The following is a 15,580-nucleotide window of genomic DNA, read 5'->3' on the forward strand; positions in this document are numbered from 1 at the left end:
GGAACATGCATGGAAAATGACTTTTTTTAGAATGTAATCAAGAGAAAACTGTGTACACATACGTACACATATATAATGTTAGACATCTGAATTTTGGAATCTAATGTGCAGACTCATGGTATAATCAGTCCTATATTCCAAAGGACTCTCATATATATTTATACATGGGCTAGACCAAAAGAAATTGACAAATGATACTCTCACCTTTTCTAAGAGCCACGATAACATCTCCAAGATTCTAGAACCAAATTTCAAGGACATCTGTAAATTTTTCCTAAACAAAAATTAGTCAAACACTGGCCTTTATCACTAAATTTAAAACAAGGTTCTATCCATATTGCCACACTTAACAAAGTAAAGACTATATAAGCCACTAGTAATGTAAAACTGAACAACCAAATTGTACCACCGAAAAATAATGAAAAAAATACACCACTTTTATTAGAATATTGATCTGGGTCAATAATTATGAATTTATTTAGTAATTTTATATAATCCTCTGTTGACCTGTAGTTGATACATAAATCACCAGGTTCACATTCTGTTTTCTTACATTTCCATTCCCAAAGCAAACTTCATTAAAATGGTTATTCACCAAGTAACACAATTCAGGTACATGTTACTGATTTAAGTACATCTTAATCATTCAACAGAAGTGTCAGCTTACCAAACTTTGGGAGTAAGAAAAACAGCCCAGCCATTTGCTAAACTTCCTTCCCTGTGTGAACACGACCAGAGTTCTGCCGTGGGCATTAAGGAGGACAGTGCTCTAAAAGGCAGAGGCAACACGAGTAAGAGAGAAAAGCAATAGTATGACTTCAGCTTGAAGGTTAGTTTTAGTTAGATGTTGCAGTTCAAAGTTCTCCGTGTTTAGTTCAGATAAAGCGAGCTTAAAAATTGTTGGGCTTACGGGGAGTCAAGTTTAGCCAGTGCTGCTAACATCACACATCTGATTCAAATTCGAGCAAGTGCCCTTGGTCACACCAGGATGACAGTGTATTTCTGGTTCTTAGGTTCAAAAGTTAAGTCAGGCATAACAGAAATCCACACGAGGAGAGTTTTAGGTAAAACCCTGCCTGTTTAGGCTTCTGACACTGATTTTTAGGTCTCTGGCTATTTCTGAAAGTACCGGTGAACATTTAATAGGTTAATAAATGGAGCTGATTTGGGCTTAAAGGTTATCCCCTTCCCCACCCGTGAGGTTGCCTGTGAATAAAAATGGTATCCACTAAAATAATTATATAATACAAAAATCTACTATAAATACAATTGCAAAGATCATTGTAGTTACTTATAGAGGTGAACGCTGGGTGGTAAGGAACGGTAAGTCTGCAGGAGGCGATGAGAGGAAACAGCCGTGGGAGACGATGGGAGAAAACCTTCCCAGTGCGCTTGACTGAAGGGAGCCTGGACGCTAACCTGGGATCCACCCCTAACGCGGACGGGCATCAACGTGTAGGGGCTTCCATGCTCTCCGTTATTATTAATAAAATAAACAGACCCTCTCTATGTACACAGGATCCTAATATCCAGTACCAAACATAATCCCCATAGCAACAATATAGTGAATAGTGCTCCATTTTATAGATGAAAATACAAAGGCCCAAGGGAGAACGCCTGGTCCACCATCACACAGCCAGTGACAGGCAACAGAGGGGAAAAAAGGACCTGAACCCAGCTCTTCCTCTGAATCAGGAACTTTGCCACTGGATGTTCCGACTGGAAGGCGCAGTGTTCCGACTGGTCCCGCAGTGTGCGGGTGTGGGAGCCCAGCCCTGACTGGCCACCGTGAGGATGCACCGTGGCGGAGGTAGGAGCCCTGGCTTCCCTCCCTCCCACCCTACCTCAAAAGGAAAAGAAATGTTGTACTCAGAAACGGGGCATATGCAGGGCACTGCACACCATGCACCCAGGCCTGGCCCCTTTGGCACGCACCAGCAGGGTTGGCGGCGGCAATCTCTCCTCTATTCCCAGGCATCTTAAGGCTTTGCAGAAAAGAACCGCAGCACCTCCACGAACACCGGCCGCCGAGTAGCCCTCCCAGAACCGCTGGCCTGTGTGAGCTTGCTGCAGGCCAGGAAGTCAACCTTACCGGTAACTTTTCTCCATAGAGAACACGTTCTCATACACCCAACCCACTGCATTTAATCAGTAAGACCCCCAATCAGTGTGGCTCTCATCTGAAGAATACTTACAATCGTGTTACATGGTTACATAAGTAACCACATTTTGCAGCTAGATTTAAAAGGAAAAGAGTTTAAGAAAAAACAAAAACACTTAGGCTAAGAATCCATCCGCCTAACCAAGAGCCAACAACGCAGCAGTTACTGCTCTAGACATCCATTCATTCATGAAAGCGTCGGGTCTAAGAGGCTTGGTGATAGTGACCTCGCTCTGAGGGCTCGGTCCTGTGCCCAGGCAGGCGGGTACTGCACCAGGGACACCCAGGATTTCATGCCGAAGCACTTGTCTCCACAAACCCGTCAGGAAGCAGGTCCCAGCCAATCATTCTGTAGTATGCAGAATCAATTCGATTCTGAAGAAGGCTACTGTATACTCCAAAGAACGTTTCGTCTTGGAGGGAGGGCTGTGGGGTGGGAGCGAGATACAAGCAGATGTTTAATAAGGTTTCCTGAGGGAGCAGTGAACTGCACGGATTTCCTGGCCCCTGCTGCTAATTCTGAGACCCCAGGAAGCAAATGAGCTCACTACCTTCCCGGAGCAGCAGAGGCTCCTGGGAACGCCGGCGCTCTGAACTCGGCCCCCTTCACCCTTGGCCTTGCCAGCTGCGCGCGTCCACTACTGAGGTAGAGGGGCCTGAGAAAGGCTGCGAGCTGCTTACTAGAGCTGCCTCACGATTTCAAGTGGCCCCAGCTTGTCAAGCTAGGACCCATGAGGAAGAAGAGCAGCCTTCCGGAAACTGGCAAAGAGGGGCCGGGGGTGGCGATGCCCCCTGCAGTGACAGCAAAGCTCCTGTCCTCCTGCCTGGAGCGGGAGGACAGGCCCCAGACGCCCGGAGGCTGAGCCGGGCCATCCCTGGGTGCTCGGAGCCCAGTCACCATTCACCAGGAGCAACGTTGCCCCACAGCGACCCCCACCTCAAAGAACACTTCCGGAAGCCACGTCACTCACAATGCACAGGTGTGACTTGGTTCTTTACAACTCCCCTGGAATACACTGTCTGCGCTTTACAGAGGCCCCAGGCTCGCCAGTCTCCTACCTGGGCCCTGAAGATGCCCTGACTCTACTCAGTGATTTTTTAAATGCATCCCATCACCATGGGTTAGAACTAAGTTCATCACTCATCCGTTCACGCATCAAAATCAGATCCAAGTCCTGCGTACGAGCCCTGGGACCACTGCGGTCTCCCCAGAAGCCCTGGGTCTGGCACTCTGTCTGCCCTCTGCCCAGTGCTGCTGTGGGGCCACCCGCCAAGGTCCGTGCAGCCACTTCCCCACGCACAGCAGGGGCATCTGCCCGAGTCCCCGTGCAGCTGCCCCCGGATCGTCTCACCGAGCTCTCCTTCTGCAGGAGCCAGGGAGGTCGCGTCCTTGTTTCTAAGCTTTAATGACGTCTTGACCACACAATGCAGCGTAAGTTTCCAACTAAACGACGGGCAGAGTCGCATGTATCCGAAGAACTCGCATCCCTCAGTGTACCCACTGACTTAAGATGCCTGGCGTCACAGGCGGCCTGCAGGGACTCCTCCCCCAGCCCCTCCCTGGGCCCCTCTGGCTCTGTCCTGCCCGGCCACGCCCCTCACCAAGGGCTTCCTCCAGCGGTTTTACCCCTGCTATTTGGGCAGCTAGAGAGCACTCCAACGGGCCCTCGGCTGTGCTCCTGCTAGACTGTCCCTGGGGAAAGCCCGTGGACTGCACGCACACGACACACAGGCCTTTAACAGAAAAGCTCATCTGTGAGACCCAGATCACTGTCTGGACCACATGACACGCCAGCAGTTCCGAGCACTGGAGTTCCTTGAAAAATACTGCTGAGAACCCAGGGATTCTCCGTGACTGCCTTATCTAAGAGATTACTGAGGTTGAGGTTGGGCTATTTTCCCTGAAGACACTTTAATTCCTTCTAGAAGTCTAATTCAATCAGTACATCTGTGTCTTGTATCAAAGTGAATTTTTCAGTAAAATCCACATTTTTCCTTTCACATTAATACATATATACACATACATACATATTTTCTAAAATTCCCTCCTAACTTTCAAGGCTTAAAAGAAAAAAAAACAAAACCAATGAAGTTCTTTTTTTTTTTAAGATCCTGTAAGTCACAGCTGCTATCATTCAGGTTGTGAGTAACTGTGGAGAAGAGCGGGCTTTTTAAAACAATAACTCTGTTCTGGAACAAAGGAGCTCTGAGGACCTGGCTAGGCAGGCAGGGAGGAAGTGCTGTGGGAGGGAGGCCACAGGCGCCCTCCCAACACAGAATACTGGGTGGCCACTGTGCAAGGCGGGGCTTGGTCTCTTCCTGTGGGAGCTGTGGCAGGAGGGTCTGAAAGACCTACTCCAGGCCGCAGGAGAGAGAGGCCGTGGCTGCTGCAACCACGGTGGAGAAGGAGTGCACACACAGGCAGCCAACTGTTTCAGAGCTGAGAGCTACCTACAAAACCAGGATAACAGGAAGCTGCTTTGATTTATCAACTTGCACTCGTAAATACAATCTCTCAAAGTGGAACCCAGTGGATTTCTCAACAGTGATACATGATATTCTTCCCTTTGGAGTCAGAGCTATTAAATAGACTTGTACTACACAGCCATTTTCCAAAGCAACATTAGAGTTGAGAACAGGTGTTCAGGGGCGAGTAGCACTGCTGCAGCACAGGGTGTCCACGTTAGGACCTGATGAGGATCTTACTGAGGATTGCATCATAGTAGGGACAGAAGACCATCTTGTTATAGTTGACCAGGCGTACAAATTTAACAGCGACTTCCTCCAGCTCCTTCTGAACAGGACCCAACCCTCCAGGTACTGCGGGCAGCGGTTTCTGATGGCCCCAGGCAAGGTAGGTCTCTAAGAAGGTCAGGATTCGGGATTCTGTGATGGGAAAGAAAGTGGTGAGTTGTTCCTTGTTCCAGAAACCATACGGACTTCTGACAGGCTTTGGCTCTTAGCTTAACCACCATGTCTTCACCGAACCCTTCTTCCTTGCCGCCCACAGCACCTCACTGCTTCTGAACATTCACCCCATTTGTATGTTTTCCTTCCTCTCCAGCAGGTCAGTTTCATGAAGGTAGGCACCACACTTATTTTGTTCATCATCTCTCCTCAGCACCCAGCACGATGCCTGGTATGAGAACTGGCTCCCCAGAGAAGCTCAAAACACATTTGTGGGGCAGGAGCTGTGGCATAGCAGGTTAAGCCACCACCAGCAGCACTGGCATCCCATATAAGCACTGGTTTGAGACCTGGCTGCTCCACTTCCAATCCAGCTCCCTGCTAATGCCTGGGAAAGCAGTGGAAGATGGCCCAGGTGCTTGGACCCCTGCACTCCATGGGAAATCTGGAAGATGCCCCTAGCTCCTGGCTTCAACTTGGCTCAGCCTGGCCCTTGTGGCCATCTGGGGAGTGAACCAACAGATGGAAGATTGATCTTTCTCTCTCTCTCTGTAACTCTTTGAAAACAAAAAAATCTCAAAACACCCGCACACACACACTTGGACCACAGGGGTGTGTACATGGATGAAAGGGGAGCTGAGCGCTGACCTGCTCTGCTCTCATATTGAGACCAACCATCATCGCTGGACGTCACATAAAAGGAGGACAAAATACAGCAGGAACTGTAAGTTCAATAAAGAGGGGAAAAAGGGACGACTCAAGCACCACTGACGGGGATCCGCCTTTTCTCACGAAGCCGTGAAAGACCAGGAGCTTCCTTCACTGAGCCTCCTGAGGGCCTCAGAAGCCACCAGCATCGTAAACCTGCCCCACTCCGAGCAGTAGTCTGGTTAACTCTTTTAGCACCTCCCCTCAAAGCATTTGTACTCTCCTGTTAGCCTCAACAGCCAAACAAGGTTTGCTCGTGTCACATTTTTTGCAGATTATAGAAATAATAGGGGCCAGCGCCGTGGCTCACTAGGCTAATCCTCCACCTAGCAGCGCCAGCACACCGGGTTCTAGTCCCGGTCGGGGCGCCGGATTCTGTCCCGGTTGCCCCTCTTCCAGGCCAGCTCTCTGCTGTGGCCCAGGAATGCAGTGGAGGATGGTCCAGGTGCTTGGGCCCTGCACCCCATGGGAGACCAGGAGAAGCACCTGCTCCTGCCATCGGATCAGTGCGGTGCGCCAGCTGCAGCACGCCAGCCATGGTGGCCATTGGAGGGTGAACCAACGGCAAAGGAAGACCTTTCTGTCTCTCTCTCTCACTATCCACTCTGTCAAAAATAAATAAATAAATAAATAATAGGGACATTTAACTGCACACCCCAACCCCTGCCCTGGAGTATCTTCTCAGGTGCAAACAATTCATTTCCTTCCTACCAATGGGCTGGGGCCTAGCTCCCCATACCCAAGTTAGTGTGGCTCTCTAAGGCTCCCAAGGCTGGAAGCTTCACTCCAAAGTCGAGATCCTCGCATCATTCCCACCCAAGGCCTGGTTTTTATCTGCAGGGCTGTCCTGGATACCCTGGATATTATGAAGCAACCAAGACACCAGGACAAGGAGCAGTCTGTTAGCCACGACCTGGTTACAGAGCCCGTCCCACCTTGCTTCCAACTCAGAGAATGTAACCTTGAAGACCCAGATACTGTAAGATCTGCAAGAGCCCAACTCACCTTGCTGTGACCTGTGCAGGGTAAGGGGGAAGTAGGCTTTAAAACAGCTTAATTTAGAGGCCAGCACTGTGGCATAGCGGATAAAGCCACCGCCTACAGTGCTGGCATCCCATATGGTTCAAGTTCTGGCTGCTCTGCTTTTAGTCCAGCTCTCTGCCAAGCCCTAGGAAAGCAGCAGAAGACGGCCCAAGTCCTTGGGCCCCTGGACCCATGTGGGAGACCCAGAAGAAGCTCCTGGCTTCAGATCAGCCCAGCTGATTTGGGGGTGAACCAGCAGATGGAAGACCTCGCTCTCTCTCTGCCTCTGTCTCTGCCTCTCTATAACTCTGCCCTGACACTGTGGACAGAACAGACCTAACAGATATCTATAGAATTTTCATCCTACAATTGCATATACATTCTTCTCTCCAGTGTGTGGCACTTTCTCTTGGATTGACCACATGCTAGGCCATAAAGGAAGTCTCATCAAATTAAAAAAAAATAAAAATCATACCATGCATCTTAACAGACCACAATACAGTGAAGCTGGAAATCAGCAACTCAGGAATCTGAGAGCATATGCAAACACATGGAGACTGAACAACATGCTCCTGAATGAACAGTGGGTCACAGAAAAAAATCAAAAGAGAAGGCAAAAAATTTCTGGAAACAAATGAAGATGACAATACAACATAGCAAAACTTAAGGGATACAGCAAAAGCAGTGGTAAGAGGAAAGTTTATAGCAATTAGTGCCTACATCAAGAAATTGGAAAGGCACCAAAAAAATGAGCTATGAATGTATCTCCATGATTTAGAAAAACAGCAAACCAAACCCAAAAATAGGAGAAAGGAAATAATTAAAAAGAGAAGAAATCAACAACATTGAAACAAACAAACAAACAATACAAAAGATCAGTAAAACGAAGAGCTGGTTTTCTGAAAAAAAAAAAAAAAAAAATGATACCCCATTGGTCCAACTAACCAAAAAAAGAAGACCCAAATCAATAAAATTAGAGATGAAAAAGGAAGTGTAACAACAGATACCAAAGAAATCAAAAGAATTATCAGAAATTACATATGAAGAGCTGTATGCTAGCCTACTGGGACACCTAAAAGAAATGGATTCCTGAACACATACAACCTACCTAAATTGAGCCATGAAGATACAGAAAACCTAAACAGACCAATTATCAAGATGGAAATGGAATCAGTAATAAAGGCCCTCCCAACAAAGAAAAGTTCGGGACCAAATGGCTGCACTGCTGAATTCTACCAGACATTTAAAGAAGAACTAACTCCAATTCTTCTCAAGCTATTCAAAATAACTGAAAGGGGGGAATCCTCCCAAATTCTTCCTATGAAGCCAGCATCACCTTAATTCCTAAACCCAAAAAAGATGCAACAGTGAAAGAGAACTACAGACCAATTTCCCTATTGAACATAGATGCAAAAATCCTCAAAAAAATTCTAGCCAATCAAATCCAAATACATCAGAAAGATCATTCACCCAGACCAAGTGGGATTTATCCCTGTTATGCAAGGATGGTTCAACATTCACAAAATCAATGTAATACATCACATTAAAAAACTGAAGAACAAAAATCACATAATTATCTCAATAGATTGAAAGCATTTGATAAAATACAACACTCCTGCATGATGAAAGCTCTAAGCAAATTGGGTATGGAAGGGACATTCCTCAACACAATCAAGGCAATTTATGAGAAACCCACACCCAGCATCCTATTGAATGGGGACAAGTTGGAAACAATCCCACTGAGATCCAGAACCAGACAATGATAGCCACTCTCACCATTGCTATTCAATATAGTCCTGGAAGTTTTAGCCAGAGCCATTAGGAAAGAAAAAGAAATCAAAGGGATACAAACCTGGAACGAGAAAGTCAAACTATCCCTATTTGCAGATGACATGATTCTATATATAGGGGATCCAAAAGACTCCACCAACAGACTATTGAAACTCATAGAAGAATTTGGTAAAGTAGCAGGGTATAAAATCAGTGCAGAAAAATCCACAGCCTTTGTATACACAGACGATGCCACAGCTGAGAAAGAACTTCTAAAATCAATCCCGTTCACAATAGCTACAAACAAAATCAAGTATCTTGGAATAAATTTAACCAAGGATGTCAAAGTTCTCTACAATGAGAATTACAAAACACTAAAGAAAGAAAAAAAAGATACAAAAAAATTGCAAAATCTTTCATTTCTTGGATTAGAAGGATCATCAAAATGTCCATTCTTTTGAAAGCAATTTACAGATTCAATGCAATACCAATCAAAATACCAAAGCCATTCTTCTCAGATCTAGAAAAAATGATGGTGAAATTCATATGGAAACACAGAATACTTTGAATAGCTAAAGCAATCTTATATAACAAAAACGAAGCCTGAGGCATTGCAATACTAAATTTCAACGCATATTACAAGGCAGTTATAATCAAAACAGCCTATATTGATAGAAAAACAGATGGATAGACCAACGGAACAGAATATAAATGACAGAAGTCAACCCAAGCATCTATAACCAACTTATTTTGACCAAGGAACTAAAACCAATCCCTAGAGCAAGGACAGTCTCTTCAACAAATGGTGCCGGGAAAACTGGATTTCCACAGGCAGGAGTATGAAGCAGGACTCCTACCTTATACCTCACATAAAAATCCATTCAAAATGGATTAAAGACTTAAATCTGTGACCTGATACCATCAAATTATTAGAGAACACTGGGGAAACCCTGACCCCAGAGGCACAGGCAATCAAAGCCAAAATTAACAAATGGGATTACACCAAATTGAGAAAGCTTCTTTACTGCAAAAGAAACACTCAGGAAGGTGAAGAAGCAGCCAACAGAATGGGAGAAATTATTTGCAAACTATGCAACTGATAAAGGATTAATAACCAGAATATATACGGAGATCAAGAAACTCCACAACAACAAAACAAACAATGCAGATAAGAAATGGGCAAAGGTCTTAAACAGATATTTTTCAAAAGAAAAAATCCAAATGGCCAACAGACACATAAAAAAATGTTTGGGATCACTAGCTGTCAGGGAAATACAAATCAAATCAAATTGAGGCTTCACCTCACTCCAGTAAGAATGGCTTTCAAACAGAAATCAACAAACAATAAATGCTGGCGAGAAGGTGGAAAAAAAGATACCCTAATCCACTGTTGGTAAGAATGTAAACGTTCTCAGTATGGGGATGGGGATACCTCAGAAATCTGAATATGGACTTATCATATGACCCAGACATCCCACTTTGGGAATTTACCCAAGGGAAATGAAATCAGCAAATAAAAGTTATCTGAACCCCCATGTTTACTGTAGCTCAATTCACAATAGCTAAGACATGGAATCAACCTAAATGTCAACCAAAAACTGGATAAAGAAACTATGGAATATGTGCACTATGGAATACTACACAACAGTTAAAAAAAATGAAATCCAGTCATTTGCAACAAAATGGATGAATCTGGAAAACATCATACTTAGTGAAATAAGCCAGTCCCAAAGGGTCAGATATCATATGTTCTCCCTGATCTGTGATAATAGAGCACCTAAAAGAAAATCCATAGAAGTGAAATTGACACTTTGAAAAGCAATGAGTTGAACAGTCCTTGTCTTGACTGTCAAGGAAACATTTTCCTTCATACTATTTGTTGAATTCTTTACTTATCAGAGTTAATCATATGTGTCTAAAGTCAACTGAAATTGATCTCAGTGAAAAATAAAGAGTGGAAATAAGAGAGGGAAGAGGAAGCCTGTAACTGCAAAGCTATATAGTTCCGCATACATTCCTGCAGACTTACTCCTAAAGGTACAGTTTATAAACTTACCATGGGGCCAGCGCCGCAGCTCACTAGGCTAATCCTCCGCCTGCAGCGCCAGCACCCTGGGTTCTAGTCCCGGTCGGGGCACAGGATTCTGTCCCGGTTGCCCCTCTTCCAGGCCAGCTCTCTGCTGTGGCCCGGGAAGGCAGTGGAGGATGGCCCAAGTGCTTGGGCCCTGCACCCGCATGGGAGACCAGGAGGAAGCACCTGGCTCCTGGCTTTGGATTGGCCCGTGCACCGGCCGTAGCAGCCACTTGGGGGATGAACCAACAGAAAAAGGAAGACCTTTTCTCTCCATCTTTCTCCCTCTCACTGTCTAACTCTACCTGTTAAAAAATAAATAAAATAAAATAAAACAAACTTACCATGGGATCCCAAATCCCATTAAGCTGGGTGGTAAAAATACCATCTTAAGTGTTAAAGTGATCATATTAAATGTTAAAGTGAACATACAGATAGGATTAAGTGTTCAAGTCATCATGTAAATAGGATCAAGTGTCTGATAAAAATAATAGATAGAATTAAAAAGGAGAGAATGTTCCAACTTGGAAAGCAGTCCACACAGCAGACTCATAGAATGACCATCGCTTTAAATAGTACTCTGATCTCAGAATCAGCTCTTAAGGCATGCTGGTCTGGCTGAAAAGCCCACAAGAGCATTTCCAGCATGGAAAGCCAGGACATTGTGGCAAAAAATGTCCTACATAAAGGATCTGTGAATGAGACCCCAGTGGAAAGAAGGGGTCAAAGAAGCATGTACTTTTCTCTGAAGGGAGGAGAGAACGTCCACTTGCTAATGGCCTTGTCTAAATACTGATGGAGACTGTGGATTCAAAAGGCAGCTCACGTCAAGAGCTTCGGGTGATCGCTGTTAAGTTAACAACAGGAGTCACTGTGCACTTACTTCCCATGCAGGAACTCTGTCCTCAATGAGTTGTATTATAAGAATTAACTGTGGCCGGCGCCGCGGCTCACTAGGCTAATCCTCCGCCTTGCGGCGCCGGCACACCGGGTTCTAGTCCCGGTCGGGGTGCCGGATTCTGTCCCGGTTGCCCCTCTTCCAGGCCAGCTCTCTGCTGTGGCCAGGGAGTGCAGTGGAGGATGGCCCAAGTGCTTGGGCCCTGCACCCCATGGGAGACCAGGAAAAGCACCTGGCTCCTGGCTCCTGCCATCGGATCAGCGCAGTGCGCTGGCCGCAGCGCGCCGGCCGCGGCGGCCATTGGTGGGTGAACCAACGGCAAAGGAAGACCTTTCTCTCTGTCTCTCTCTCTCACTGTCCACTCTGCCTGTCAAAAAAAAAAAAAAAAAGAATTAACTGTAAAACTTGTTCTGTTTGTGTGTGTGTGTGTGTGTGTGTGTGTGCAAACTGTTGAAATCTTTACTTAGTATAGAGTTGATCTTCTATGTATAAAGTTAATTGAAAATGGAATCTTAATGGAGAATGGGACTGGGAATGGGAGAGAGAAGAGGTGGTGTGGTGGGAGTTGGTGTGGGAGGGCAGGTGTGGTGGAAAGAATCACTATATTTCTAAAGTTGTACTTATGGAATTTGTACTCCTTAAGTTTCTTTGGGGGGAAAAAACATAATTAAGTCAGGCTAAAGATTTTAATCTGAATTTTAAAAAGTAAACACTGTGCTCCTTGATCACCCATAAAACAGAATTCCTCTTAAGCTTTTCTCAGGTATAACTGACAAATGACTGCATATATTCACAGTGCGCATGTTTTAAAATAAGCATATATTACAGAATGATTAAGTCAAGCTAATTAATGGAACTTTTCATCTGCAGTGTCACTATTGTGAAGGTGAAAAGTAGCAGCTAATATAGAATTTTAAAAAAATTATTTGAGAGAGAAACAGCGAGAAAGCTTCCAGCTGCGGTTCACTCCCCCAAACGACCGTAACGGCTAGAGCTGGGCCAGGCTGAAGCTGGGAGCCAGACACTCAATCCAGGTGCCCCATATGAGCGGCAGGGACACAACTACTTGAACCGTCACCTGCTGCCTCCCAAGGTGCACATGAGCAGGAGCCTGGAATCACTTTTATTATGAACAATCTGATACCTTTATATATTAATGCATTCAGCAGCACTGTTTTGATGAGTTAAGTATTTTTGTAGTTTCAACAAATAAACTGTTAGCCAACTGGCAAAAGGGCTTTATATATGAAATACATGGCATCTGTTCACCTTAAAATAAAATTTTCTTGAAAAAAGAGCTTCTTGAAAAAAATACATCCATGCTCAGTCATCTTTTTTTTCAAAACTCAAGAGATTACTAATGGGCAGATTACTAACTCATCCTGATATGAAGTAAGGCTAATTACAAACTATGGCTCAAAGCCACCTCCCACTATGCTTGATGGCACTTTGCTTATTTTGTTACAGGTTACAATTGCTTTTCCTCCTGGTATATTTTCAGAAAGCTTGCTTCTAAGAATCTATAAAGAAGGAAATTATTTATATCACATTAAATATGAACACACACTCCTTTTCTCTGACCTTACATTTATGATGGCACTTGTGCTTTTTTAAAAAATAACTTTTATTTACAAAGGGGGAACAAATTTTGTGTATTTCATATATATAGACCTGGGTGTACAGTGATACTTCCCATCCTGACCTCCCCACTCCTTCCTTATTCCTTCCTTCCTTCTTTTTTTTTTTTTTTTTTAAAGATTTATTTATTTGAAAGTCAGAATTGGGGCTGGCACTGTGGCTCACTTGGTTAATCCTCCGCCTGCAGCGCCGGCATCCCATGTGGGCGCCGGGTTCTAGTCCCAGTTGCTCCTCTTCCAGTCCAGCTCTCTGCTGTGGCCCAGGAGGGCAGGAGGATGGCCCAAGTGCTTGGACCCAGCACCCTCATGGGAGACCAGGAGGAAGCACCTGGCTCCTGGTTTTGGATTGGCGCAGTGCCGGCCGTAGCAGCCATCTGGAGAATGAACCAACAGAAGGAAGACCTTTCTCTCTGTCTCTAACTCTGCCTGTCAAATAATAATAAAAAAGGAAAGAAAGTCAGAGTTACACAGAGAGAGAATGAGAGAGAATGAGAGAGAATGAGAGAGAGAGAGAGAGAGAGAGAGAGAGAGAGAGAGAGAGAGATCTTCCATCCATTGGTTCACTCTTCAATTGGCTACAACGGCTGGAGCTGCACCAATCTGAAGCTAGGAGCCAGGAGCTTCTTCAAGGTCTCCCAACTTGGGTGCAGGGGCTCAAGCACTTGGGCCTTCTTCTATTGCTTTCCCAGGGATAGCTGAGAGCTGGATGGGAAGCCGGGTTTTGGACCCGTGCCCAAATGAGACACCCACACCGTAGGCAGCAGTGGCTTTACCCGCTGTGCCACAGCGCAGGCCCCTCTTTATTCCTTTCCTTCTTTTGACGTCTGACCCACCGCTTCCCAGCCAGGCCTGCCGAGCCGCACGGTGGGCGCTGGGACCCCCACGTCAGCTCCCTCGGGGTCCCAGGCCGCCCCCCACCACCAGCACTAGTCGCCTCAGGGACACAGTCCCCGCCCGCCGCCCCCTTACCACTCACACACGTACCCATGAGCCTGCGGACCGGCTCATCGGCACTGGCCAGTGCCTGGATGTGGCCCTTGAGCGCTGTCTCCTTGTCCGGGGTGCAGGGGGCGGCCCCACACAGGGCGAGGCAGCTGCTCACCTCCAGGCAGACCTTCTCCCCGATGGTGGTCAGGGCATCCCTCAGCTGGAAGGAGCTGGGAAGGGAAGGGGAAGCCGGAGAGAGCAGGCTGATGAACAAGCAGCCCGGTAGCCCCTCCTGGTAGCCCCTCCTGGCGCCGCCCACGCCCCTCCCCTCGGGCCCGCCTGGGGGGCTTCCGTTCCCAGAGCTCGGTGGGCCTGGGCGCCAGGAAGCAGGCCTGGCGCTCACTGGAGTCTGTCCCAAGATAGCCCCGGGCAGGACACCCAAGAAGCCCGGAGCCTGGTGGCTGTGAGACAGTTTCCACCAGATGCTCTTTTGTTCCTTTTGACTTTTTGAAACACTTTAGCATCTGAACTGTTTTAAAATAAAGAATAACAACGAAAACTAAAATCCAAACGTTAAAAAAGCATTGCCACTATGATCCCCTGGGGCCCAGACTCCCTTCCAGCTGTGGGGAGCCCTCCTGCTGTCCAGAGTTCTGAGAAGGTTGCTGTCTCTGTTCTGGGTCCAGATCCTTGGATAGGACAACACGCCCTGGACTCACTGCTGGAAACAACCCTGTGCCAGCCCCTGAGTGCCAGGGCACAGGGTGGAGCACAGGGCCAGACCCCCAGAGAAACCTTGGACACGGCCTCTCTCACTGGTAGCTTTGAAGGAGAAGTTCTAGCAGCTGTGGGGGACACAGGTGACAGCCCAGGCTGCACCGTCCAAGGGCCTCAGGCACACTTGCAGCTTCCTGGCCTGAACATCTGCCATGGGCTCCTCCTGTGAATAATTAGGCAGCAGGCCTCCCTCTCAGCTCCTGGAGACACTCCCACCCCAGTCGGCTGTCTGCCCCCACCCCCAACCTCACCCCCCATCCATTAAAGGCTCTCAGTCACTTACGGCAGGTGCATATCGGTTAGCAGAATCTTCACCATCGTCTTGAGTTTCCTCGCAAAGTCGGCCTGGCTGGAAATTCCTGGGGCTGCCATGCTGAATGTGACCAGCAACACAGCTCCCAGCACGGTCAGGTGCTCCAGCTGGAGCTGCAGCTCTTGGAAGCGGGCCTGGTCCATCAGCACTGTCTGCAACACACAGGGCCTTGGCTCAGCGGGGGCTTGGGCTGGCCAGCAGGGGGCGCTGGGCCACAGTGCCAAGCCGGCCCCTGCCGCTCCCCTGGGGATTTTCAGTTACTGGGAGTCACAGGTGAACCACTTGGGTGCCCCTTCTTCCTCAGGAAGGATGCAGGATTCATGTTCATGAAGAGCACGGGGCAGCCCTGGGGAGAGACCCCAGCTCCGAAAGCTCTAACGGCAGCCGA

At 47.0% G+C, this 15,580-nt stretch overlaps 1 protein-coding gene across 8 annotated transcripts in view; it reads right to left on the reverse strand.

Moving 5' to 3' along the window:
* Positions 1–453: 453 nt before the first annotated feature.
* The window catches only part of TCP11L1 (t-complex 11 like 1), a 47,623-nt gene continuing 32,496 nt past the window's right edge, over positions 454–15,580 (reverse strand). For 7 of the 8 annotated variants that reach the window (XM_089327702.1, XM_008269545.5, XM_008269558.5 and 4 more), the window contains 3 exons: positions 15,163–15,344; positions 14,160–14,332; positions 454–5,047 (listed from right to left, as the gene is read on the reverse strand). In XM_089327702.1, the coding sequence (XP_089183828.1) occupies positions 4,845–5,047; positions 14,160–14,332; positions 15,163–15,344 (558 nt within the window). In that variant the 3' untranslated portion in view covers positions 454–4,844. Of the gene's footprint in view, positions 5,048–12,552; positions 13,550–14,159; positions 14,333–15,162; positions 15,345–15,580 lie in introns of those variants that run through there. The other variant, XM_089327711.1, reaches the window with a different exon arrangement.

This window comes from Oryctolagus cuniculus, chromosome 1 (assembly GCF_051225735.1).
Source record: "Oryctolagus cuniculus isolate XC-2025 breed Fujian yellow rabbit chromosome 1, ASM5122573v1, whole genome shotgun sequence".
NCBI lineage: Eukaryota > Metazoa > Chordata > Mammalia > Lagomorpha > Leporidae > Oryctolagus > Oryctolagus cuniculus.